A 24,956-nucleotide genomic window follows, 5' to 3' on the forward strand; every position below is an offset into this window, starting at 1 on the left:
TTAGGTCTTCCTTAGAATAAAGTAAAACTTGTCTCCACTTAAGTTCTACCAGTCAGTCTTAACTGTTAGAGACTTGTAGAGCTAGTTAATCTAAGCCATCTTCTACGTGACAGGTCTTCAAATATTTGAGACAGTTACTATGTCCTAGCTAAGGCTTACTTTCTCTGTACCAAACATTCCCACTGTCTTCAACTGTTCCTTATATGACACAGTTTAAAGAAATGAAGAGAGAATTCTCTTTGCCTCCCAGATAATTTTCACTGTCTTGGAGCTAGTGGCAATAAGGACACTTTCTTTATACTTCAGGGGTAGAAGCTAAGATCTTGGGAAGATTAGGAGGCAACACACACCTCTCAGTGACTTGCATGTGCTTGCAATCACCCTGTTTTGTGGTGGCAGTCCAAACCCACATCTGCACAGTTAAGGTAAGCCCAAGAATCCTGGAATCACTGTTAGCTTTTTTTTTTTTTTTTCCTCCAACAGGCTAAAGAGCCATCAGATAAAGGAGTAGAAGCCTTACAATCTGATTAGGATGGACTGAATAAGAATGTCCTGGCTTTGAATTTCCAACAGATCTTTCATAAAACAACAAAAAGCCATTTGATTCATTCTTGATCTACATGGATGAGATCTTTTTGAAGACAATATCATTATAAGTATGGAAATAACTCATGGTAGAGCAAAAATCATCACCCAGATTACTAATGCCCCAGCTTCCTCACTAGGTTCCCCAAGACTGGTTTCTTCTCATCCCAATTTACTCCTCACAACGCTCTCAAAAAACAAAGCTGATTATGCCATATCCCTGACGCAAAATCTCTCTTGGCTTCCTTAGTTGTTTAGATGAAAACATACCAGTTCCTCAAACTGAAAATCAAAATTCTTCCATGCCTGCAGCCCTCACCCCCAACCTGCCTTTCTAGATCACAGGTAGCTGTTATCCCACTATGTACACTTTGCCGTGTTATAGGCTATACTCCTAACCCCAGCCAGCTGTGTAACTGATGTGAGCTTTAGGTCCAGGCCAAAAAGAGGTGGCCTACGATGACAATTCACTTCCGTTAAGAGTTGTGAAGAGGGGGCCAAGAGCCCCACCTACCGTCATCTTCCCCTAGCATCATTTCCTGGATACGTGCTAGTCTTGATCAGAACCCCAGGCCCTGGTCCTGTGCTGTTCTCTACATATATATAGAAGGATGCACTTCCCCTAATTCCTCTGTAAAACCTCACCAAGTTTAAGACGTTGATCAAATGCCGCTCTCTCTGTGAAGCCTTTCTCCATTTTCCTAGGCAGTATGCCTTACTCAATCATCTGTGCCTTTGGTGCTCTTGGGTCCTATTTCTGTAAGAGCAGTTGCCAACTTATAATGTAATTTTTATCTCTATACTTCCTTTCGTTACTAGATTATAAGCCCCTCTGGAATACTAATTGAGGATTTGTGTCTTACTTTTGTGACCCTAGAACCCACCATTGTGCCTGTCACATAACGATAATCAATAAAGGTTTGCTGAATGAATAATGAAATAGAATGTCTACTCTGTTTTGGAAGAGAGAACTGATTTCAGTAAAGCTAGGTTTCAGAAAAAAAGGAAATGAGAGGAAAAGTAGAAGTTGCAATGAATTTGTCATGACTGGTCAGTGTAATTATAAGACCTCGCCAAAAAATGACAGATTATTTTAGCAGCCCCTTGCAATCTCTATCTTTAGAGCTAAAGAAATGAAATTTTAATGGCCATGTTTACTCAAGCCAGTGCACTAAGCCAATTATGGTTCTGTGTTCACTTGAAACTACCAAAGTTTAAAAAGTAAAAGTGGTGCATGTATTTATTTACTACTGTTATTGAACATTAGTGGGTTTTCTCAATCCATATAGTTCATATAGCCAGTGTCAAATTTTGTTAAGTTTCTAGATTGATCTGACAAAGTATTTAGTTGGTAAAATTTCTGCTTGTTTCTATTTAATTGCCTCTCTAATAAGAAAAAAATGTTTCCCTTTGACTGAGATTTAAAAGGTACTGAAATCAATCTGACAGCCACATTCAGTATTTGTTCACAACTGCATATTTTTGGGTTGCTATTACTCAAGGTATCACAAGTGTTTCTTAATCCAAATATTTGCTATATGTGCAATATCCCCTCATATGGCATTTCTTGCAGCTGCTGGAAATCTTTTAGAATCCTACCACATGAAGTTAAACAGTCTTCAAATGGTAAGAAACACTGGCTAGCAACCAGAATACTGTTCTCAGGTTGCTTCAGACTTTGTTGATCTCAACTACAGACACCTCGACCTATGGTATAGGAACGTTCTCTCATCAGTTCTTTTAAGAATGTAGTTTCCTTCTTGGATGAGGAGAATGGGTAAGGATTCAGTGTTCAAGGCTCTTTGAAAATGAACTTTCTTAAGTGCTGATCTTTTATGAATGACTGAACCTAAATAAACCTGGTACTGAATATATATATATATATATATATATATATATATATATTTTTTTTTTTTTTTTAAACTTCTCTTGATGGGAGATGAGAGACTGGGTGCCTTTGACCTACTCCATATTTGTTAATTTAATCTAGAGTTGTAAACCCTGTAATTGAAATGTAAACCAAATTGGAACATTTCTTTTAAAAAAATGTTTGGAAAAATGGAAAACTCAAGTTGGATTAATGGTTCTCAACTTGGTCCAATTTCCCCCCCAGGGGACATCTGGTGACATCTGAAGGAATTTTTGGTTGTCAAAACTAATAAGGTGCTACTGGCATTTAGCAGGTAGAGAAATCCACAGTCATCCAATTGTTCTTCCATCGGTAGTGTGTCATTTTTCTCTGGCCGCTTTCAATATATTTTTCTTAGTCTTTAGTTTTTGGTTTGATTATGATGAGTGTAGGCATGTACTTCTTTGGATTCATCCAGCTTGGGTTTTGCTGGCTTCTTGAATGGGTAGGCTTATCTTGTTTGCCAAAATTTGGGAAGTTTTGTTGTAATTATTTTTTCAAATGTTTTTTTCTACCCACTCGTTTTCTCCTCTCCTCAGAGACTCTGCTGACATGAATATCAGACCTTTTAGGATTGTCCCAACGCTCCCTGAGGCACTGATTATTTTTTTCCCAATCTTTTTTTCTGTTGTTCAGGTTAGATAATTTCTGTTAATCTATCTTTAAGATGAACTGAAACTCATCTCTTTCCTCTGTTATCTTTATTCTTCTATTGAAACCCGTCTAGTGAGTTTTTAATTTTGGTTACTGTATTTTTCAGTTCTAAAATTTCCATTTGGTTCTTTCTTTCTTTTTTTTTTTTGCTGAGACTTATCTTTCCATTCGTTTCAACAGTATTTGCTCTCACTTCTCGGAACATTTTTATCATGTTTGCTTTAAAAGTCTTTGTTAGCTAATTGCACCATTTGTGTCCTTCAGGATCGGCCATTTATTGGTTGTCTTTTCCCATGTCAGCTGACGTTTTCCTGGTTCTTTGTATGCTGAGTAATTGGGATTATACTCTGGATAGTTTGAATATTATGTTATGAGACTCTGGGTTTTATTTAAACCACATGTAGAATGCTGATATTTTTGTTTTATCAGGAAATCAACCAAGTTGAATTCAGGATGCAAATTCTGACCGGCCTTCTACGGGGTGTGGTTTCAATATCCATACTGTTGCCAACACCTGTGTAGCACTCTTTGGATCTGACTTGCATATGCACCATTCAGTGGCCAGTGGGGAGCCCAGGCAGTGGTCTATCCCTTAGTTCAGCTCCCAAAGTCTTTGGTAGGTACACTGCTTAAGATCAAACCCAAGCATGTGCAGGTCAGGAGAGAGCCCAGGAGTTAATAAAGAACTTCATGAGATTGCTTTTTAAACCTACACCCTCTCTGTAATCTCCCTAGTACTTTTGGGTCCCTTTGACACCCCCTTTCAGTCCTCAGCCCAGAAGCCTGGCACTTTAGTTATTCCACCCTGCCACAGACTTGCCATGACTCATTCCTCCTCTGATTTCTCTCTCTTAGGAAGTAGACAGCATGTGATAGTGCTGCTTAAATCCAGCCCCGTCAATACTGGGTCTTCTGAAATGCCTTGAAATTTCTATTATGTGGCTGACACTTACCTCTGGTTTCTAATACAGATGTAAGTATTCATTATTTATTCATTCAATAAATATTTACACAGTACCTACTATGTGCTAGTCACTGTTTCAGTGAACAATACAAGATTCCTCCCCCTCAGAAACTTACATTTAAATTGAGGGGAGACAGAAAGTAAACAAATACTGAGTAAATACAAAATATGGCAGAAAGGGATAAGTGCTGGAGAGAAAAATAAAGTTAGGGAAAGGAGATGGGGGTAGAGACTTCCTTTCAGAGTAAGGTGGGAATGAATAGAGTGAGCAAAGAAGTATGGGATCTGCTTGAAGGTAAAAGGACTGTTCCAGTCTTTCCTATTTGTACATTTGATTAGTCATTGCAAAGAGAACTTGGGAGGTAAGGCTGTTACAGCCCTTGTGCATGCCGCCATCTTGCTCAGAAGTTCCCTGATTTCATGTCTTCATTTTAAGCACCTGAATACTGTATATTCAAAGCACAGTTTTCAAGTGCACTTGGAGAATAGGCTAATTCTCCATTAATAAACAGCCTTTAGGGCTGAATTAGTTCCTGGATATAGTTCCCCACTTCTTTGTGGTAAACACTGACTGGTGTACTCGGGGCCAAGTTTCTTTAAGGTTTTAGTTTACAATGAATAATTGTTTTCTTTGTGTCTTATACAATATGTTCATTGTACAAAAATCAGAAATTACGAATAATCAAACAGAAGAAAATAAAAGTAACTTAGAGACACCCATTTAAAATAATTTTGGTCTATATACTTCCAGATTTTTTTTTTTACCATAAATAAGTTTCAAGTGCTTTTTGAAAACCATTCTCAATGTAATTATGGGTTCAACTACTACATCATGCTGTGTGACAAAACGTCCAACTTAGCTGACCTCACTGACCTCAGGTTTTGTAACATTATATCACTTTCCAGGAAGATAGACACATAACATCTGCTTAATATCATATTTAAAAGTCTTTAATGAAGCCTCTAAACTGATGGGGGATGCTCTTATCTAGTAACTCAGCTGCTAAATTTATGGCTAGGTCAATCACCTATGTCCTGTTGTCACTAAATAATAAAGGCAACAACATAAATGCAAGAACAGCAGCACTGACAACTGCCATTTATTTATGTGCCAGCCATCCTGATAAGCAATTTATAAATACAAATTTAAAATAGTTTCTAAAATATTTCAGAAAAGCGCATCACTCTAAGAAACGGTAGTTTGGTTTTGATTTACTTCTAGAGAAACAAGCTAACCATAGGGTTGATAAAACTCAAGAGAACCAGCTAGTAGCATTAGCTTGAACGACTCTCACTTATTTAACCACTCCCCATCAATTATTAAGCTGTCCCTTGAGGCCACCAGAATACCATTTAATTCTTCTGCTACACTGCACTGAAATGCTTTGAAAAAGTTCCTCTTGTTATATTATTTACCACTGTTGCATCAGCATACTAAATCACATGTGGTAGCTCTCTGCTAATAAATAGTCAGTTTATTTTTCAGGGGACAGATTGCTCCTTGGTAAATCACAGCCATGACCATCTTTACTCCAGAAAGGCAGAAAGTAAGAATTTCATCCAAAGCATGAAATTCTAATGCCACCCTCTGGCCTAATAATTCTACTTCAAGGAATGTAGCATAAGAAAAATATCAAAGATGTGTGAAAGATTTAAATGTCCTACAATGGGAAAAGCAACACGGCCGTGCTGACAGTGAAACATTATGCAGGCGCGAAGTATCCTATTTTAAAAGATTATTTCCAGACATGGGAAACGCTAACGATATGTTCCATGAAAAGGGCAGGTTCCCAGGCTATCTGCAATGAAATCTCAATTTTGTAAAATACATATGTATGTATGTTTGTGTAGTACACATGTATGCTTATACATATGAACGCTGAAAAGATACAGCCAGAAATATTACCAGTAGGTAGTATTAATATGGGTAACTCATTTCCATTTTTATATTTTTTGGTGTTTTCTAAATTTCTACAATGAATATGTATTTTTATATTCAAAAAGAAATAGACTCTCTTTTATATATAGATTTATATAGATTTGTACAATAGGAAAGACTTTTATTTATAGATCTGTAAAGTTTTCAGATTTTTTTTAAACTTAGGGACTTTTTCTTCAAAACAAGGTTAGAGCCTTAGAGATCTGTACTAGATTAGTATCATTTATTAACTCAAAGCATCTGCTTGAATATTAACTTATTTTAAATGGCCTAATTGAAAACACAGTGTTTTTTTTTTTTTCTCCCATGAAATGTCTTTGTTTTCTTTCATACTAGGGTATTTAAATAGAATATGATTAGTTTTGATAAAAATTTTTAAATGACCTCAAATTTCCAAATCCTACTAGTAATTCTCTTTCCTTTCAGATTAGGCCATACAATCAACAATACCAAAAGTGGGTTAATTTAATTCCTGTGAGTCTGAATCTGATAACCTACGGCATTTAGGCCAAAGTGAGGTCATTCTCAGTGGCTTGCAGCCAGTCTCTGCTGCTTTGAATCTCTGCCTATAACTTGGATGACTGACAGATTTTGCTGCCTCATCCAGAACGATCATTCTTCAGGATTTTCATTAGAAATGAATGGGGCCAAGACCCACAGTGTCCCAATCTCAGAAGTTTCTAACCTGTGCATTGTGTAACATCTCCAGTTACCACTGAAAAACACCAACACAGTTATAGTAACTACGAACTACCTAAGACGTACAGGCAAAGACAAGAAGACGTACCAGCCAGCCCAGCTCTGCAAATTATATCTGAGCCTTTTGTTTCCTCATCCCTGAAAAGTGGCTTATAATCCCTGTTCATTGGGCAGCTGTGAGGGTGCATGAGTTAATGTGTGAAAAACGCTGGGCACGGTGCTGGGTGCACAGTTAAAATTCAGTTAAGTGGTAGGGTTATGTCATTATTATTGGTGAAGAAACAAAATAAATTATATTTGTACACATATCTATGCAAACCAAGAATAAAAACATTAATAATTTGAAAACAATCCATGGGGAAATGAGAGACTTGTAGATAATTTAAAACACACAGAGATAATTTAACATATTCAAAGGCTGCCATTTTATGGTGCTCCCTCTAAACTACATACTTCTGTTAACATTCGTAAACTTGATACAGAAGATCATGTGATAAGGTGCTTAAATAAAGTGATTATTGCAAGCCAGCTGTGGTCTTTCCTACATGGTGACTGCTGACGCTAATTACTTTATGTGTAACATACAAATCACACAATTTCTGGCTGCGGCGCCAACCCAGATGCAGACCACTCTTGAGTGTGAGTAATGGAAAGAAGGTGGCAAAATCTCATCACTCCAGCAGGCAGGGCTGGAGAACAGGGCAAGAGGCACCTCACTGCCTCTTGTTCTTCGGGAAGGACAGTAGGACTGATAATGAAAAACCCCTGTGTACAAGGAGTCTCCAATTTCTGACCTTCTCCTAAAACAGTAAAGCAGAAGGTATGAGAGTAAAAGCAGAGTCCTACTCTGTCTGTGCTCACATTGTCCATACCTAACAGAGGGTGTGGAATTGAATCACGCATTGTTGAATGAACGAAGAAATCAGTGAAGCCTCAAAGTTAAGACTGTCTATGTGAAACAGCTGTGGGGGACCTGAGAGGCACAGGGGGTGCTGCCCAACACAGGTATGCACTATGTTATCCCCTAAGTTCCCATTAATTGTTGAAATGTGAGGACCAAAATTTTAATTCAGCTCCAAGCAAGGATGCTGGAGCATTTCTCAGAGTCTGTTTACAAACATGGTTTGGAACTTCATAATAAGTGATATACAAATACCATGTGATGATCTGGACGGTGTTCATCACAGTTGTGCTACATAGTCTCTTTAGAATGAGGACACATTTAAGATAATGTCTGGTGCAATTTCACATTACATAATTATTGCAGGTGTAAGGAATAAGTGTTTACAGTATAGATAATAACGAAGATAACAGCTAAAAATTAGTTAGACCATATTAGCATTAAATCTAGACACTGGGGTTAAGTAGCTTTCCATGCAGGACTCATGAATCTCCATACAGGTGTCTGAAATAGGTTACTATTACAGATGCAGAAACTGAGACTTGAATTAAGAGGTTTACAAACACTCCCAGGTCCACAAAGATAACAAGAGCGACGAAACTAAGATTCATACGCAAAGTATCTGATGTCAGAGACTTAGAGATGAATCACTATGTTATTCTGACCAACAGGCTTCATCTACAGCTCTAAAGACCTAAATTTGAAATAGCTGATACTTGAATAATTGGGTATTATTATTTTTTTAAAGCTTCCCTTTTTTTACCCGTTGAAAACTGGCAAGCATAGGCAACTATTTCTAAAACTGGTTCTGATGTGATTAAAATTTGTCTTGAAGCTGCTGCCTATACCTATGCCTGGAATTAGGTACTCTTGTAAGTGTCTTCCTGATTATTATATCCATTTGGAAACAAAAACATTCCTAGAATTACCTGCTCCGAACTCCTTATTTGATAGAACAGTCTGGGTAAAAGGATTCTTGGTCAATGACTACACTGAATACGACACAGCTGTGTAAGAGGCTGTACCTGTCAAGCACCCAGCATCTAACTGGATCTCCATACAGACATGGGGTTATTTTTGAAAAACGAGTAAGTTGCAAAATCCCCTCCCAAGAAGAACAAGCATTATGCTCACTAAGGACTCCACAGAAGTTCTAAAGGTCAATTCAGACTGGTTCTGATCATTTCCTTCTGTTTTGATAAAAAATATGCTTCTGGAACCATAACAGTGGAAGAAGAGCTGGAGAAGGAGATGGCTTGATGATATATATATTTAAAAAAAAAAAAGCAGAAAAGCCTAGTCTTGCTTTTTAATCTAAAGGGATATGAAGTTCTCTGGACTTGACAGATACGGGTCCTGGCTTCCTATCTTTGCAGATGACAAATGTGTCCTCGTGGGCTGATCTGGCTCCTCAAGAAGCTCCAGTCTTACCCTCTCTTATTCTTAATTTTAAAAACATGGAAAGGTGAGGCATGACATCTGCTGGGTCTGCTTGAGGAAGTGGAATTTTATACCTGTCACTGTAATGACTATTAACTTTCCAGCTGATCGGCAATAGTTAGCGGTGAGAAGACTGTTCTCCCCACTAAATGCTGAAGTAACCAGGAGTCTGCTATAAATAGGCAGCTTCCAAGGATTACAATTCTTTGAGTCCCAGAAAATCTGGATAAGAAGAGAACTTCTAGGTAGCAAACAAGCAGGCATGGTGTGTGTGTACTTACTGTACATTCCTCAGGCCCTCTTTCAAGAACGTATTTCCCCAACTACTGGGAATATTGGCTGCTGGCTGTTGAAACTTACAGCTGACCTCTCTCTCGGAATCACCCTTGGGAACTACCCTCCACCAAGGGGAGCTGCATCACCCCAAGATTACTTAGCCCCTCCCCAAGGGCAGCTCAAATCCAATGTGTGCAAAACAAAGGCGAGGCCTCCTTGGCGACAAACTCCAAAGGGCCAACCCAGCCCCAGATCTCCCATAGGCTCACCTTCCCCTTCTGCCAGTCCAGCCTTCCCCACTCCCTTAGACAGAACAGAGCACTCTCTTGAATCATCTCCCAAGATCACAGAAGCAGAAGAGTTGGGATTCAAGTCCAAATCCACTTGATTCTCAGCCCTAAGTTTCCATCAACTTTATGAAGCCCTTGACTTTGACATACAAAACACAAATCCTTACAGCTTCGCAAGACATGCAAAGTCCCTTTTGATATGACAGTCCTTTCTAGCCTCACACCCCATCACTCACTCCCATACAACCCCTGGTCCAGTCACACCAAAATCTTTCCTTTCCCTGAATGTGTCACGCTTCTGCTTTCTACCTGGAATAGTTCATTGTTCTCATCTGCTTGATGACCACCTCCATCTCCTACAGGTCTCACTTCAGGTGTCCCCTCCTCTATGAAGAATATCCTGGCCCCTCAGTAGGGTTAAGATTTCCAGCCTTCAAGTTTCTACCACAGGTTGTGTGTTCCCTTATTGTGGTGACTGTTAATTATTGTAATGGATTCTTTGTAGGCAGGGAACGTGTCTTTTAACTCTGCTTCCCGGCCTGGCATTTTAAAGATGTTTTGCTGGATGGATAAATAAACGAAGTCAATTGAGGTGCTGGTCCCAGAGGCCCTGGCTGAAAGGTTGCCAGCATCCCCATGACTGGGAAGCATCATACAGCGTCATACAAATTTGGATTAACTGTGACCTCCTTGAGCACGGGGACTAGTTTTTCTTCATCGAAGTAACCTTTCCAAGACCTGACACCATCTCTCACTCATAGAGGACAAGACACAAAAAGCCCATTGAACCAAATGAGGTCTTGGCAGAAAGGGCCGACGTACGAGAAAATTACTTACTTTCCTGGCTCAGTCTAAACTGTTTTTTAAAAATCTCTATGTTTTAAGATACATAGGATATTTCTCTACGTGGTCTCTTCTTAATATGTTCTTATTTCCAAATTTTAAAAATTTCTCCTTTGTTTGAAACTTTTTTTTTCCCCTATTTAAGAGAGCAAAAGAAAACTTCGAGTTTGCTAAACTCCATTTCTAGGTCAGAAATCAAATCTAATGTGGACACATCAAACATGACTAAGAAGTTTCCCAGATGGCCTGCATGACACAACTTTGTTTTAAGGGGTCCCTTTGAAACATAAATGTCTTTAATCTACAAGGTGGTTTCCCCCCCCACTTTCTGAAACTAATAATTACTTACTGAATAGATGTACAGATATTGGTATAGGCACCAAACACCCTGAGTATGAAGCTGAGGAGGTGGTGGAGAACCCTTGTCCTATAAACATAAAAACCAAAAGCCAGTCTTACTGAGCAAGTAGCTGCATTCCCTACACAGGAAATGGTCCAATTTTGTTATTGTTCTCAACAAAGATGTCCAAACAACAAAAAAAATTGCTGAGAGCTGGCTGAGACTGGTAACAATGATATGAAGCCTTAAAAGCCCAGTTCCTTTTTTTTAAAGTGGATTTGGGAAGGAGGAAGCTCTCTGGCGTGTAAGGGACTGAATTTTCCATGCCCTGGGGAATTTTTTTCCTGTCACTCTCTCACAGCTTCTGCTGCTAGTCTGGTGGGAATAAGAAAAAAACTGTGATAACATTTTCCCAAGAGAGCAGCGATTTAACTTTTTGTTCTGTGTCTTTAAAATACCTGTTCATTTATTTATTTTTTGAGCCTAATATTTATTGAATACGATTAAGTCATTAAGGCAGCAGACCCTTCTCAGTGTTGGTTATGGGCTCAGTGGTTATAGGGAAGCACACTCTGGCAGGATTGATGGAGGATACCTTTTTAAACATCCTGGTGGAATCCTCACTTATCTGCATGAAACGCATAATCACATTGTTCAGATAGATGTCACTCAAGGTTGCGTGGTCTTTGCTTTCTCGTCTCACTTGGTTCAGGAGCAAATACCAGCAGTTCACTGGAGACAACAAGTTCTGGTCTTTCCTAAGGAGTGAAGAAGAGAGAGAATTACCATCAAGTTCAAAGCTGCCCCAATCAGCTAAGGGAAAGTCACCAAGGCAAACTAGAAGCCACAACAGACGGGCATCGTCCCTGTTCTTTCTTCTCTGAGCATTGCTCATAGCAAGACACTCGAGAGCCAGCAGAACAGCCTTCCAGGCTGGGAAGGCACCCAGCCAGCAACTCCCCTAGGCTTGGAAGAAAAAACTTGAACCGAGAACACCAGTCAAGACCCACACTCCTGACAAGGGCATGGGACCCTAACATATACAGTACTAAGGCAGGCTTTTAGCTTTAAACACCCCATTGAAGAAAGCAGTTTATGTTTACATAAAAATCTACTGACTACTGTCTCACAGACAGACTGTGGTTTGCCACTGAACGCAAAGCGTGCTCTGAATGTCCAGTCTGCTGTTGGAAAAGAAATTTGGCTAGGTATACTTTCCATGGAACATAAATGTGACGATGATTTGCTAATCCCCTGACACTTAACCTCCAGCCTCCCAAAAAGTGTTCCTGGGAAGCAGAACTTTCCAGCATTGTCTCAGGGCTTGTGAATAGAACCAAGAAGTTTACTGGCTTATGACATGTCACATCTCCTTTTTAAACCCATTAAGTTATTTCAGATTTGTAACCACTCCTTATTTTATTCTACATAATAAAGTGAAAAGTGAATATAAACCACAAAGGGCAGCTTGTAAAAAGTTTTAAAGAAAAATTCCAAACAAAAGCAGTGACTGACAGGGATATTACTGCTTTAAAAAAAAAAAAAGTACAATGTTTGTTTTTTTACTTTAAAAATCTAACTCTAAAATGGCAAAATGGCACAGAATGTTTATCCTAACTCAGGGACACTAGTGCTATTTTTTGTTTGTTTGTTTGCGTTACGGGGGCCTCTCACTGTTGTGGCCTCTCCCGCTGCGGAGCACAGGCTCCAGACGCGCTGGCTCAGCGGCTATGGCTCACGGGCCCAGCCGCTCCGCGGCATGTGGGATCTTCCCGGACCGGGGCACGAACCCGTGTCCCCTGCATCAGCAGGCGGACTCCCAACCACTGAGCCACCAGGGAAGCCCCCACTATGATAAAATAGTGCTATTTTATCAGACATGTTATCCTCCTAATATTCATGATGATTTATGATTCTGAATACTAATTAAATTAGAAAAATGATTAAAGAAGGACTTTCAACCCTTACGTCCCTCGGATTCAGGATTTAACCCTGCATCAGTCAAAACCCTCTCTAAAAGAAAGAGGAAGTAGACCACAGAAGTATGGATGGGTGTAAGAGAAGAAACCCCTGATCTAGGGTCCCAGCACTTATACCCAGAAAAGAAGCCTCCCACTCTCCCAGCTGGCACATTAAGAATTACACCCCCAAACTAAAGAACCCTCCTTTTCTCTCAAAGCCATTGGGCAAGGGGCAATGGTTCTATGGAAGAATACTGAAGCCTTTCCACTGACATTCTCTAGCCGCCCAGCCCAAGAGGTAAGCATTATCTTATATTAACTTTTCTGTATATCCTTTATGATGAAGTAACCCATAAGTTCTTTGAGAACATTTCATACTTTTTTGTGTCCGCAGGGCCCTGCCTGTGGTCAGCATTAAACAAATGTTATTTCATTCATTGAACCAACACTTTTTATTGCCCTAATAGTAAGTGATAACAGTGTCGACAACAACAAAAACAACAGAGGCAGCTAAGCTATCATTTACTGAGCACCTACCGAGCACACAAGGCGAGAGCATGGAATATGGATCTATACTGCCTCGCTTCAAAGCCCGGAACAATTACCTAGGAGATCTTGGCCAAATTATTTAAATCTCTCTGTGCCTCCGTTACTTCATTTGTAAAATGGGTAAAGCAACAGTACCGACCTCATAAGATTATGAGGATTATTTGAGTTAATATATATATTTTTAGGGCTTACTAGAACGCCTTAGATTCATAGTAAGTGCCGTGTAAAGTTAGCGATTTTCATCTAGCGGCTGGTCTAAAGACTTTACACACATTAACTCTACCTAATCCTTACCACTACAACTTAAGGCAGAGATGCTTTGTATCCCCTCTATCAATAAGAGAACTTAAGCTTTAGCAAGGCACGATGATTTGCTCAAGACCAAAGCTGGTGTCAGAGAAAGTCTCTGAGTCCAGGGAGGCTGATCCAAGCCTTGGTCTTTCTACCATGCTGTGGCAACTTTAGGCCAAGGATTATCCTACACAACAAGCATCCCAAAACTGAGTAAGGGCTTAAATGATTGGTAAAGTAAAGGTGCTAAAGATTTAACATTTGTTTCGTGAAGAGAAGGAATACTGAGTGCATACCCCATGTCAGCTATTAATCACATCAACAATTTGTTACGTTTCTCATTTACTGGTCACAAAATCTCATTTTACAAGTTAGGAAACCAAGGCTCAGAAAGGTTAAGCAATTTGACGAAAGTCACACAGTAGAGCCAGTATTCAAACCAGGTCTGTGTGACTCTTTCCTAAAGGGCTGTCTTTGATTTATTCCCCCCTAACCCTGGTTTGTCCTTTCTGTAAACTTATTACCTTATCTTCATTTCTGTAGTCAATAATAAACTTACTCAAGGAAAATTCCGAGCTGCCTACCTTTTGAAGAAAACTAGTGAAAAAACCAGGAGGAACAAAAGGTGGCAGCTGATCCACTCAGGGATCAGACTAAGGTGCATGGGTCCATCCATGTTTTCAGTTCACAAGAGATTACCGAGTATAGAACACAGAAGGAGACATTCAAAAATATTTACTGAATGTACAAATGGGCTGCCTTCTTATTTGCAATCACTTTTAAAAAGGGACAGTTTCTATAAATGAGGATCTAGTACTGGCTCCAGTCTCTGTCAAGCACATTTGATATTTGCTCACCCTGGGAACCATCGCCAAAATTTATTTCTATGCTGACCAACACTAGAGGTTAAAGTCACCCAAAAATAAAAATTAAAAAACTATTCCCTACCCAGAATAGTTCTGCATTTGCTTCTGCAAAAGGACCCCTACTTCCTTTTTTTCTTCAAAAGTTCCTACCTTTTCTTTAAGGGTTAGAAAAAAATTTTTTATTGACGTAGAGTTGATGTACAATATCATGTAAGTTACAGGTGTACAATATAGTGATTCACAATTTTTAAAGGTTGTACTCCATTTATAGTTATTATAAAATATTGGCTGTATTCCCCCTGTTGTACAATATATCCTTGTAGCTTATTTTATACATAATAGTTTGTACCTCTTAATCCCTTACCCCTGGTTGCCCCTCCCCACTTCCCTCTCTGCACTGGTAACCACTAGTTTTTTCTCTATATCTGTGAGTCTGCTTCTTCCTTATTTATATTCACTAGTTTGTTGTATTTATTTTATTATTTTTTTTGCGGTACGTGGGCCTCTCACTGTTGTGGCCTCTCCCAGTGCGGAGCACAGGCTCCGGATGCGCAGGCTCAGAGGCCATGGCTCACGGGCCCAGCCGCTCCACGTCACGTGGGATCTTCCCAGACTGGGGCACGAACCCATGTCCCCTGCATCGGCAGGCGGACTCTCAACCACTGCGCCACCAGGGAAGCCCAGTTTGTTGTATTTTTTAGATTCCACATGTAAGTGACATCATACAGTATTTGTCTTTGTCTAACTGATTTCACTTAGCATAATACCCTCCAAGTCCATCCATGTTGCTGCAAATGGCAACATTTCATTCTTTTTTATGGCTGAGCAGTATTCCATTATGCATATTCAACACAGCTTCTTATCCATTCATCTGTTCAGGGACACGCAGGTTGTTTCCATACCTTGGTAATTGTAAATAATGCTGCTATGAATATTGGGGTGCATGTATCTTTTTGAATTAGTGTTTTTGTTTTTTTTTGATATATACCCAGGAGTGGAATTGCGAAAAAGGAAATGCAGATGGTCAACAGGCACATGAAAAGATGCTCAACATTGCTAATCATCAAGGAAATGCAAATCAAAATTACGATGAGGGGGCTTCCCTGGTGGCGCAGTGGTTGAGAATCTGCCTGCCAATGCAGGGGACACGGGTTCGAGCCCTGGTCTGGGAGGATCCCACATGCCGCGGAGAAACTGGGCCCGTGAGCCACAACTACTGAGCCTGCGTGTCTGAAGCCTGTGCTCCGCAACAAGAGAGGCCGCAACAGTGAGAGGCCCGTGCGCCGCGATGAAGAGCAGCCCCCGCTCGCCACAACTAGAGAAAGCCCTTGCACAGAAATGAAGACCCAACACAGCCAAAAATAAATAAATCAACAAATAAATTAAAAAAAAAAAACTACGATGAGATACCACCTCATTGTAGTGTCAGAATGGCCATCATCAAAAAGAACACAAATAACAAATGTTGGCGAGGGTGTGGAGGAAAGGGAACCCTCCTATACTGTTGGTGGGAATGTAAATTGGTGTAGCCACTGTGGAAAACAGTATGGAGGTTTCTCAAAAAACCTCCTCTTTCTTTTTTTTTTAATTTTATTTTTGGCTGCATCGGGTCTTCATTGCTGTGCTCGGGCTTTCTCTAGTTGCAGCGAGCAGGGGCCACTCTTCGTTGCGGTGCACGGGCTTCTCATTGCGGTGGCTTCTCTTGTTGCGGAGCATGGGCTCTAGGAGCGCAGGCTCAGTAGTTGTGGCGCAGAGCCTTAGCTGCTCTGCGGCATGTGGGATCTTCCCGAACCAGGGCTCGAACCCGTGTCCCCTGCATTGGCAGGCGGATTCTTAACCACTGCACCACCAGGGAAGTCCCTACCCTACTTTTTATGTAGGATCCAAGGCCACAGAAGGGTGTAAAATGAAACTGTAAAGCCAATGGTGAAAGCTAAGATGCGCTTCTCTGCAACCCCCTTCCCTTTGGAGCCCAGGCTGAGCAGACGGGCCTCCTTGTTGTCCCCTGTGTGGGTGGGCGAGTGGCTTTCTGTTCTACCAGTTCACTGAGATAGTAGTTCTGTTGCTCCTGACTTTAGGCTGTGATGCAGTGCAATAGGATTGGCAATGGGGAAGTCCTCCCTTCCAGCTCCCTACCTTGCATTAGCCTCATCTTCTGTCCCCACGTGGGACTAAAGGGTGATATAATCACCACTCGAGTTTTCAATTCCCTTTTCCTTTTTTGGCCCCTGGAAATTTCCCTTACTTTCTTGAGTTCAGTTATACATTTAAAGTGATGTCTATTATATTTTAGTCAGCATTTCCAGGAGTTTTACAGCACAAGTATTTTTCATATTATCCAGTTCATTGTATTTCCAGAAATGAAAGACTGGGAGGTCTTTTTAGTATCTCCTAAACAAGTCTATTTCTTTCTCCCTGCAGTGTTGACAGTTCATGCCATTATGGTGAGGGTCTTCCACCTGGTCTCCCTCCCTTGACTGTGTCCTCCTCCAGCCCCCAATCCTATCTACGGTCTTTGTCATCATCTCAAAATGCAGGTGTGAGCTGGTCTTCTTTCTACTTAAAACTCTGCGAAGGCTTCTCAGGCCCTTAGGATAAAGTCCAAACTTCCTGGTATGATTCACAGGCCTCCATGATGTGGCACAAGGTACAATGGGCGCCACACAGCTCACCACCTTGCTACTCACTCCCACCGGCCTACTTTCTGCTCTGCAAAGCTACCCTACACCCCTTCCCTTCTGGTCTCTTATGAGTGATGTTCCCCTTGCCTGAACCTCTTGCTCTGGTCCCTTTACTGGCCAACTAGTCCTTCGGGTCTTCACTTACGTATCACTTCTTCCAGGACCTTTCCTGGACCCTGCTGCCCCCACCTCCACTGCAGAATGGATTTCTGTCAGGTCTGTCCCTGGCATCTACCCCGTCAGAGCCCTTGTATACTCTATTGGAGTTGTCTGCCTACTTGTGTCTCAGATTTAAATTCTAAAGTAAATCTCATCAGAAAAACCTGCATGTATTTTTTTTTTAAACAAATGAAGTACAGTTGACAGTGAACGTAGGTTTGAACTGTGCAGGTCTACTTACAGATGTTTTTCAATAAATATAGCCCCTGTGGGACTTCCCTGGTGGCACAGTGCTTAGAAGTCTGCCTGCCAATGAAGGGGACACGGGTTCGAGTTCCGGTCCGGGAAGATCCCACATGCTGCGGAGCAACTAAGCCCGTGCGCCGCAACTACTGAGCTTGCGCGCTACAGCCCGCGAGCCACAACTACTGAAGCTCGTGCGCCTAGGGCCCGTGCTCCGCAACAAGAGAAGCCACCGCAATGAGAAGCCCATGCACCGCAACAAAGAGTAGCCCCCGCTTGCCGCAACTAGAGAAAGCCCGCGCACAGCAACGAAGACCCAGCACAGCCAAAAATAAAAAATAAATTTATATAAAAAAACATAGTACCTCTATTTTCATTACATCCTTAAATTAACTAGATGCGGGGGAAAGTTTCTGTTCAGTTAGAGATCACAATATGTAGAACTTGGGTTTGAGTCCTGATCTGTCCATAACTGTTTCAGCTTCCTGCCTTTAGGTGACTCATTTATCAATTCCTTTATTTCTGAGGCAGAGATAGCAGTATGTGGACTTTCGACTGTGCAGGGGATTGGTGCCCCTAACTCCTGGGTTCTTCAAGGGTCAACTGTGCAATTAATGTAAGGTTTAATTAAGCTAGATTGTACGCATTTTACCAAAAGCCCTTGTTTTAAGTCAGTCTCAACTGCAATGACCACGAGCATGACTGGGGGGTGGGATATAAATTTAAGCAACGCTCACTGCTTATTTTCACGTAAGATCACTATACAGAAATCTTGAGGTATTTGCTTGAAGAATCAGCTATTTAAAATTTGCCCATCCCAATACCTACCGGCGTTAAACAACAACTCTTCGAGTATTTATTGGAAAGAGAAACACGTCAAGAGAATACTATTAGTTTAAAATGTAATACATTTATGCTCATAAATTATAAATGCAGAGGGTTGCTTTTATCTATGGGGATATATCAATCAACAACTTTTCAGACAAAAATGGAAAATTCTAAAACCAATAAGGGTGGTAAAAAGATAGGATATCCCCTTGGAAAGGTGAATTTGAGTCAAGTCCCTCTTACTTGTACTGTTGATGATCCTTAGTGCTTCTTGTTTTTGCCATGAACCTTTCTGCTAACTTTTCTAGGTTCCGAGAATATTCCGTCTCAATTTCGGCTTTTTTCCGGAAGAAATCTTGCAGGTCCTGCAGAAGCTGAACTCGCATCTCTGTTTGCTGCTCCAGGCATTTCTGTTGTTCTACCAGTTGAGCTCGAATTTCTAAGGAGAGAAGAGAATCCATTTGATGATTTCATGAAAATCACTGAGGTGTGGTGGTATGTGCAAGATAAAAATAATGAATCCTATTATACATTTAGCTCTGTATTGGACCTTTACGAGGCTGCTGTGCTCAGGTTGGGTCTTTAAATAAGATATCTGCTGACCCTGTAAAAGAATGAGATAAGCCTCCGGAAAGAATGTAATAAATTAGAATAGAGGGCTTCCCTGGTGGCGCAGTGGTTGAGAGTCCGCCTGCCGATGCAGGGGACACGGGTTCGTGCCCCGGTCCGGGAGGATCCCACATGCCACGGAGCGGTTTGGGCCCGTGAGCCATGGCCGCTGAGCCTATGCGTCCGGAGCCTGTGCTACGCAACGGGAGAGGCCACGGTGGTGAGAGGCCCGCGTACCACACACACACAAAAAAATTAGAATAGAAACATGGATTACATTTGCAATGCCACAAACATGCGTGGAGTCATGAGGGGAAAAAAAATGAAAGCCTTTCAGATAACAATTTGTAACGCGTGACATCTTTGGGTAGCTGAGGACCCTGTAGTTTTCTAAACAGCATTTTACCTCAACTATCCTTTTTGAGTTTGAATGGCAAAGAAGTGAGCATCATTTCTTCCAGACTTCTGAACCTTCTCAATTTCTTTGCCAGTTGGCACATACAAACACTGACATCTGGTAATTTTTATTTAGTGCATAAATTTCTAGTTTGTAAAACACATAGCTTCAGGGTTTATAGGAATGCCACACCTAAAAATAATTTCCTTTTATATCCAAATAATCCCTTCATTATGGGGCAATCCTTGGATTCCACTTTATTATTCTGATCACAAGATCAAGAGCTCTTCACTTGGCTTTCACTTTTTCCCCATTGCTCAAACTAAGCCTTATCGACACATTTATCTGAAAAGAATCCTTTGACAATCTTAATACGTTAGGAACGGGAAGGTTAGTCATTTAGTGATTTAGCAGAAACACAAAAGCAAAAGTGTGTCATGCAAAACTATCTGCAAATGACTGTAACAATGATCCATGTGTGTTTTGGAAAATAAGATACAGTAACTATTAACTACTGACTTGTTTTTGTTCTGAGACTCAGGGCTAACATCCAAAGACGAGAATATTCATACTGGAAAACTTCTTTATTTTATCCTTCCCAGTGTCGGGTGCATGATTCCCTAAAAGTGAGGGCTGAATCTAATTCAGTGGAGTTTAAGAAACTGATGTCCGAATAACAGCTCCTCAATTTCTTCCCATGCTTCTTCTCAAATAGAGACTGAGCTGACAGTACGTATGCACATACTCGACCATGTGTAATCAGGCTCATTAACAGCAGGGCCATCCAGTTCTGAATGAGGAGTCAGGAAATTTGCTCAACTTAAGAGCTAATAACAATCGAATGCTTGCTGTTCTACACCCTAATGAAGTGGATACTAGTATTATCCTCATTTTGCAAAGAGGAAACTGAGGTTTGATGAGATGACATACTTCATGTAGAGACTTCAGCTTGTAAGTGGCACCCGCAGGACCTCTAACCCAGGTCCGTCCGTCAATTAATTGAACGCTTCTGCCTGCCTTTCACCCGTGCAACATGTTTTAAGTACCTACAGTGTGCCAGGCCTATATCCTGGCAAAGAAGATACAGTAACTATGAAACAAGGTCTCTGATCTCAATAAGCTCATGTCCAAGCAGCATGGTTTTGGGGGAGTCCCGGGAGAAGATAGGAAAGCATTTCTCAAGCGTCCTCTCTTGGTTTCTCCACTTGGAGATTGGGGGATCCTATTATTAATCTCATAAAAGTGTGGTGAACACCAAAGTGAAGACATTATTACAGGCTTTTAACTACCACGAACAGCAGCTGGTTTTTAGTCCATCAAAGTAAATATTTTTCAATACAGTATTATAATCAGCATGTCTGCCAAACTCCCCCCCACAAATACAGACCTAGTTTTGTTTCATAAAGAAAAAAAAAAAAAAATCAAGGGTGGGGGCATTTCTCATCCAGGAAGTCTTTTTTGATGAAGTAATTTTAGCACATCTTGCTGTGCTAAGTGAAAAAAAAATCAGACGTCTTTGGCTGTCAATGAGTTCTGTTTTGTTTTGTTTCTCCCCCCCTCCTTTTTAAAAATTTTATTATAAAAAACTTTTATTATAAAAAATGTGTATATTATTTAAAAGTTTAGCTCATGGTGTGTCAAAGTATTACTTGCTTTATTCTTGCCTTTTCTTATTAAATCCAGTATGTGGTGAATAGGCTATTTCCTTTTTATTCTTAGGTTTTATAACAATATGTAAAGTTACTATTCCATTGTTCTTTTTGTTTTTGTAGAAGTACACAAAAATTATACGGGCTTCCTTCTTGGATCTCATTCTTAGATTTAAAATCAAGAACTAGGGAGTTTTGAGAAGAAGGACTCTATTTTATTTTATTTTTTGGGGGGTACGCAGGCCTCATCACTGTTGTGGCCTCTCCCGTTGCGGAGCACAGGCTCCGGACGCGCAGGCTCAGCGGCCATGGCTCACGGGCCCAGCCGCTCCGCGGCATGTGGGATCTTCCAGGACCGGGGCACGAACCCGCGTCCCCTGCATCGGCAGCGGACTCTCAACCACTGCGCCACCAGGGAAGCCCCAGAGGGCCGTATTTTAAACAGTTACAATCCCATCCTCATTTTGCAGGGAGTAACTGTTATTTCACATTATCTGTAATTTTCCAGTCAAAATAGGACGCTGGCAACATTTTCAATAGTGGAAAAAGTGGAGGGACAGAACCTAGAGAAAAAGTATGCTCCAAAAATCGGAGAGAATTTGTTTGATTATCTTTTAATTTAGAAAAGTTTAGGACAAATGAGGAAAAGATCACAAGGAAGTCAAAAGCAAAACGAGATACCACTTCACATCCACTAGGATGGCTGTAATAAAAAAGACACAAGTGTTGGTGAAGGGTGGAGAAACTGGAACCCTCATACACTGCTGGTAGGAATGTAAAATGGTACAGCCACTTTGTAAAACAATGTGGCAGTTCCTCAAAAGGTTGACATAGACTTAACAAATCTACTCCTAGGTATACACCCAAGAGAAAACACATTTCCCACAAAACATATAGACAAATGGTTATGGCAGCATGATTCTTAACAGCTGAAAAGTGGAAATAATCTAAATGTCCATCAATATGGAACAGAAAAACAAAATGAGATATAGCCATACAATGGAATATTATTCATCCATAAAGAGGAATGAAGTACTGTTTCATGCTTACATTGAAAATATAAACGTAGTGAATAAAAGTAGTCACTAATGGGAAGTGTGATTACATTAATGTGAAATGTCCTAAAGAGACTAATCTGCAGAAACAGAAAGTAGATTCGATGTTGACTAGGGCTGGAGGTGTTGGGGAAAATGGAAAGGGACTGCTAAGGGGTGCAGGGTTTTTTTTTTTTGGCGGGGGGTGATGCAAGTGTTCAAAAAGTGATTGTGGTGACAGTTATAAAACAGTGAGTACACTAAAAAAACAGTTAATTGTACACTTTAAATGGGTATATTGAATGATATATAACATATCACAATATAGCTGTTATATAAAAAACAACAGACTGCCATATCACAATTCATTGAAATGTTGGTTGAGACATTTCTGAGAAGGATAACAGTAGTAACAACAAAATGACTCCTTGGGACTTCCCTGGCGGTCCAGTGGCTAAGACCCCGCACTTCCAATACAGGGGGCCCGGGTTCGCTCCCCGGTCAGGGAACTAGATCTCACGTGCCGCAACGAAGATCAAAGATCCCGCTTGCCGAAACTAAGACCCGGAGCAGCCAAATAAATAACTAAATAAAATAATAATTAAAAAAAATGAGTCCTCCTATTTCCATACCTCGTACTTTTTAGTAGTTTATCAAATTAGACAACATATGGGCAAGCCCTTTAAAATGATGTCTTCAAAAAATGGCTCTTGCTTCAATATTTTAATTTCATCCTGAATTTATCCGTGAGTCAGAATAGTAAATTTAATTACTGGCTAGCATCCTTTGTACATTAATTATTACAAGTTCTAATGGTATAGAAAAGATTTACCTAATAGAACATCAGGAGGGGCTTGTCACCATGACTCCCAGACAACTGCATAAAACAGCGCAAATTCTTTCAGGCAGAAAAATGCCATCTCTGAGGAGGCTCCAAGCAGCTATTATTTAAATCTAGGGCAGGACCTACTAAATACTAATAATGGCCATTTTAAAGGAGCTAAAATTTACTGGGTTTTTTTTTATGACTTATTTAATTTCTGTTCTACCAGAGCATCACCACAGGATGAACCAACATCAATAATCCAACAAGAATAACACACAAAAAGACTATGCTTTCAAACTACTCAATTTGTTTAAAAAACTGAAATAGTTCCTCTAAGCTACGGAAATATTGACTAATACTTACCAAATAAAATGGAATTGCCTAGGAAAGGAGGAAACGGAGGCATTTCTTGCTATTGCTCTGATAAAGGGAAGTCCTAACCCTTAAAATAAATCTGTGTGAGACCACAGAGTGTGATGCATGTTTCACGGAAAGACTGAGGCCAGGCTGGGCTGTTTCTCTCGTATGTTACTGAATGGTTAGGACTAGGGCATAAAACTGATAGACTGGGTGTGATACTCGTGACCATCCAGCAAAAAATAAAAACACAGCAACACTTCTAAAGCATCACAGACCATCTCAATTATTTCATAGTCTTGTTTCGTCAGACTTCCCTTATGATGTCAAAAAAGTCTACATCGTGTGTGGATTTATCAGTACCTTTACCTTTGGGCTATAAGGAATTCTCCCAAATACCAGGTAAGAACCACTGGAATATCTTTAAAGAGAAGAACCCAATTAGACTAACTGGTTCCATCAATCGTTCACATAATCATTGCTGATGTGAATATTCATATAATCTTGCAGCTACTGATTAGCTAAACACTAGGTGCAAACTTCTGTGAAACATGCTGGGACTTCCCTGGTGGCGCCGTGGTTAAGAATCCGCCTGCCAATGCAGGGGACACGGGTTCAAGCCCTGGTCCGGGAAGATCCCACATGCTGCAGAACAACTAAGCCCATGTGCCACAACTGGTAAACCTGTGTTCTAGAGCCCATGAGCCACAACTACTGAAGCCGGTGCACCTAGAGCCCGTGCTCCGCAACAAGAGAAGCCACCGCAATGAGAAGCCCGCGCACCGCAACAAAGAGTAGCCCCCGCTCACCACAACTAGAGAGAGCCCGCGTGCAGCAACGAACACCCAACGCGGCCAATAAATAAATTAATTAATTTAAAAAAAGAAATATGCTAAAAAGGCTAGAAATTTGGAGCAAAAAAAAATCCATAAACGTGAAAGAACTTTATTAATTTCTTTTTGTGTGTGAATAGACTGAATAAGCAAAGGCCGTTTCTTCATTTCACTAGAAATCTGAACCCAAGATTTATGCTTCTTTTACACTCTGCACGTTACGGACCCATGTTGGAGTTACGGTGTCACCTATTACAAGTCACATGACATGGGGCAAGTTGCTTAACATCTCGAAAAATACGAGTTCCACCTCACGAGGCTGTGGTGAGAGAATTAAATGAGATGATGTAAGTGAAAAGCCTGCTGCAATCTGTAAACCACTATGAAACAGATGGAGATGTTATTATTACTAGTATCAGCAGGCTTTCACTAGAAAAATATTTATTGACTATTTCCTTGTGCCGGACTCCCTTCTAAGTGGCTCTAATAACAGACTGGAAATCATAAGCCCCATCCCTCAGTGAGAAGACAGCCAAGACAAACAGTGAGAGCTAGTGACCTTCAGGGCCTTGATTTACCAATGTCAAGGAGCAATGGGAGGAGGTGTGTCGGGAAACGAGGCAAACGCTGCGGGGGTGATCCTGAGGGGGACTCAGCAGCGTGTTGGCAGACACAAAGGGGAAGGGCATCCCAGGCTGAAAGAACACAAGCACAGGCAGGAGGAGAGCACAGGAAGAGTATCTTGCCAAGTGCTTCTCTGTGCTAAATAAAACCTGACTCTGGCTGGGTAATGGGTCTAGTCATGGGCTAGGCCAGAAAGGATCCCACACGGT

General features: G+C 40.7%; 1 protein-coding gene across 5 annotated transcripts in view; it reads right to left on the reverse strand.

Annotated features, from left to right (window-relative positions):
• SRGAP1 (SLIT-ROBO Rho GTPase activating protein 1) overlaps positions 1-24,956 on the reverse strand; it is a 280,541-nt gene that overhangs the window by 127,106 nt on the left and 128,479 nt on the right. For 3 of the 5 annotated variants that reach the window (XM_079936331.1, XM_079936330.1, XM_079936334.1), the window contains exons 2-4: positions 18,662-18,857; positions 11,436-11,598; positions 10,850-10,927 (exon numbers count right to left, since the gene is read on the reverse strand). In XM_079936331.1, the coding sequence (XP_079792457.1) occupies positions 10,850-10,927; positions 11,436-11,598; positions 18,662-18,857 (437 nt within the window). The remainder of the gene's footprint in view (positions 1-10,849; positions 10,928-11,435; positions 11,599-18,661; positions 18,858-24,956) is intronic. The other 2 variants (XM_079936333.1, XM_079936332.1) reach the window with 1 other exon arrangement.

The sequence above is a fragment of the Stenella coeruleoalba genome, assembly GCF_951394435.1.
Source record: "Stenella coeruleoalba genome assembly, chromosome: 11".
Classification (NCBI taxonomy): domain Eukaryota; kingdom Metazoa; phylum Chordata; class Mammalia; order Artiodactyla; family Delphinidae; genus Stenella; species Stenella coeruleoalba.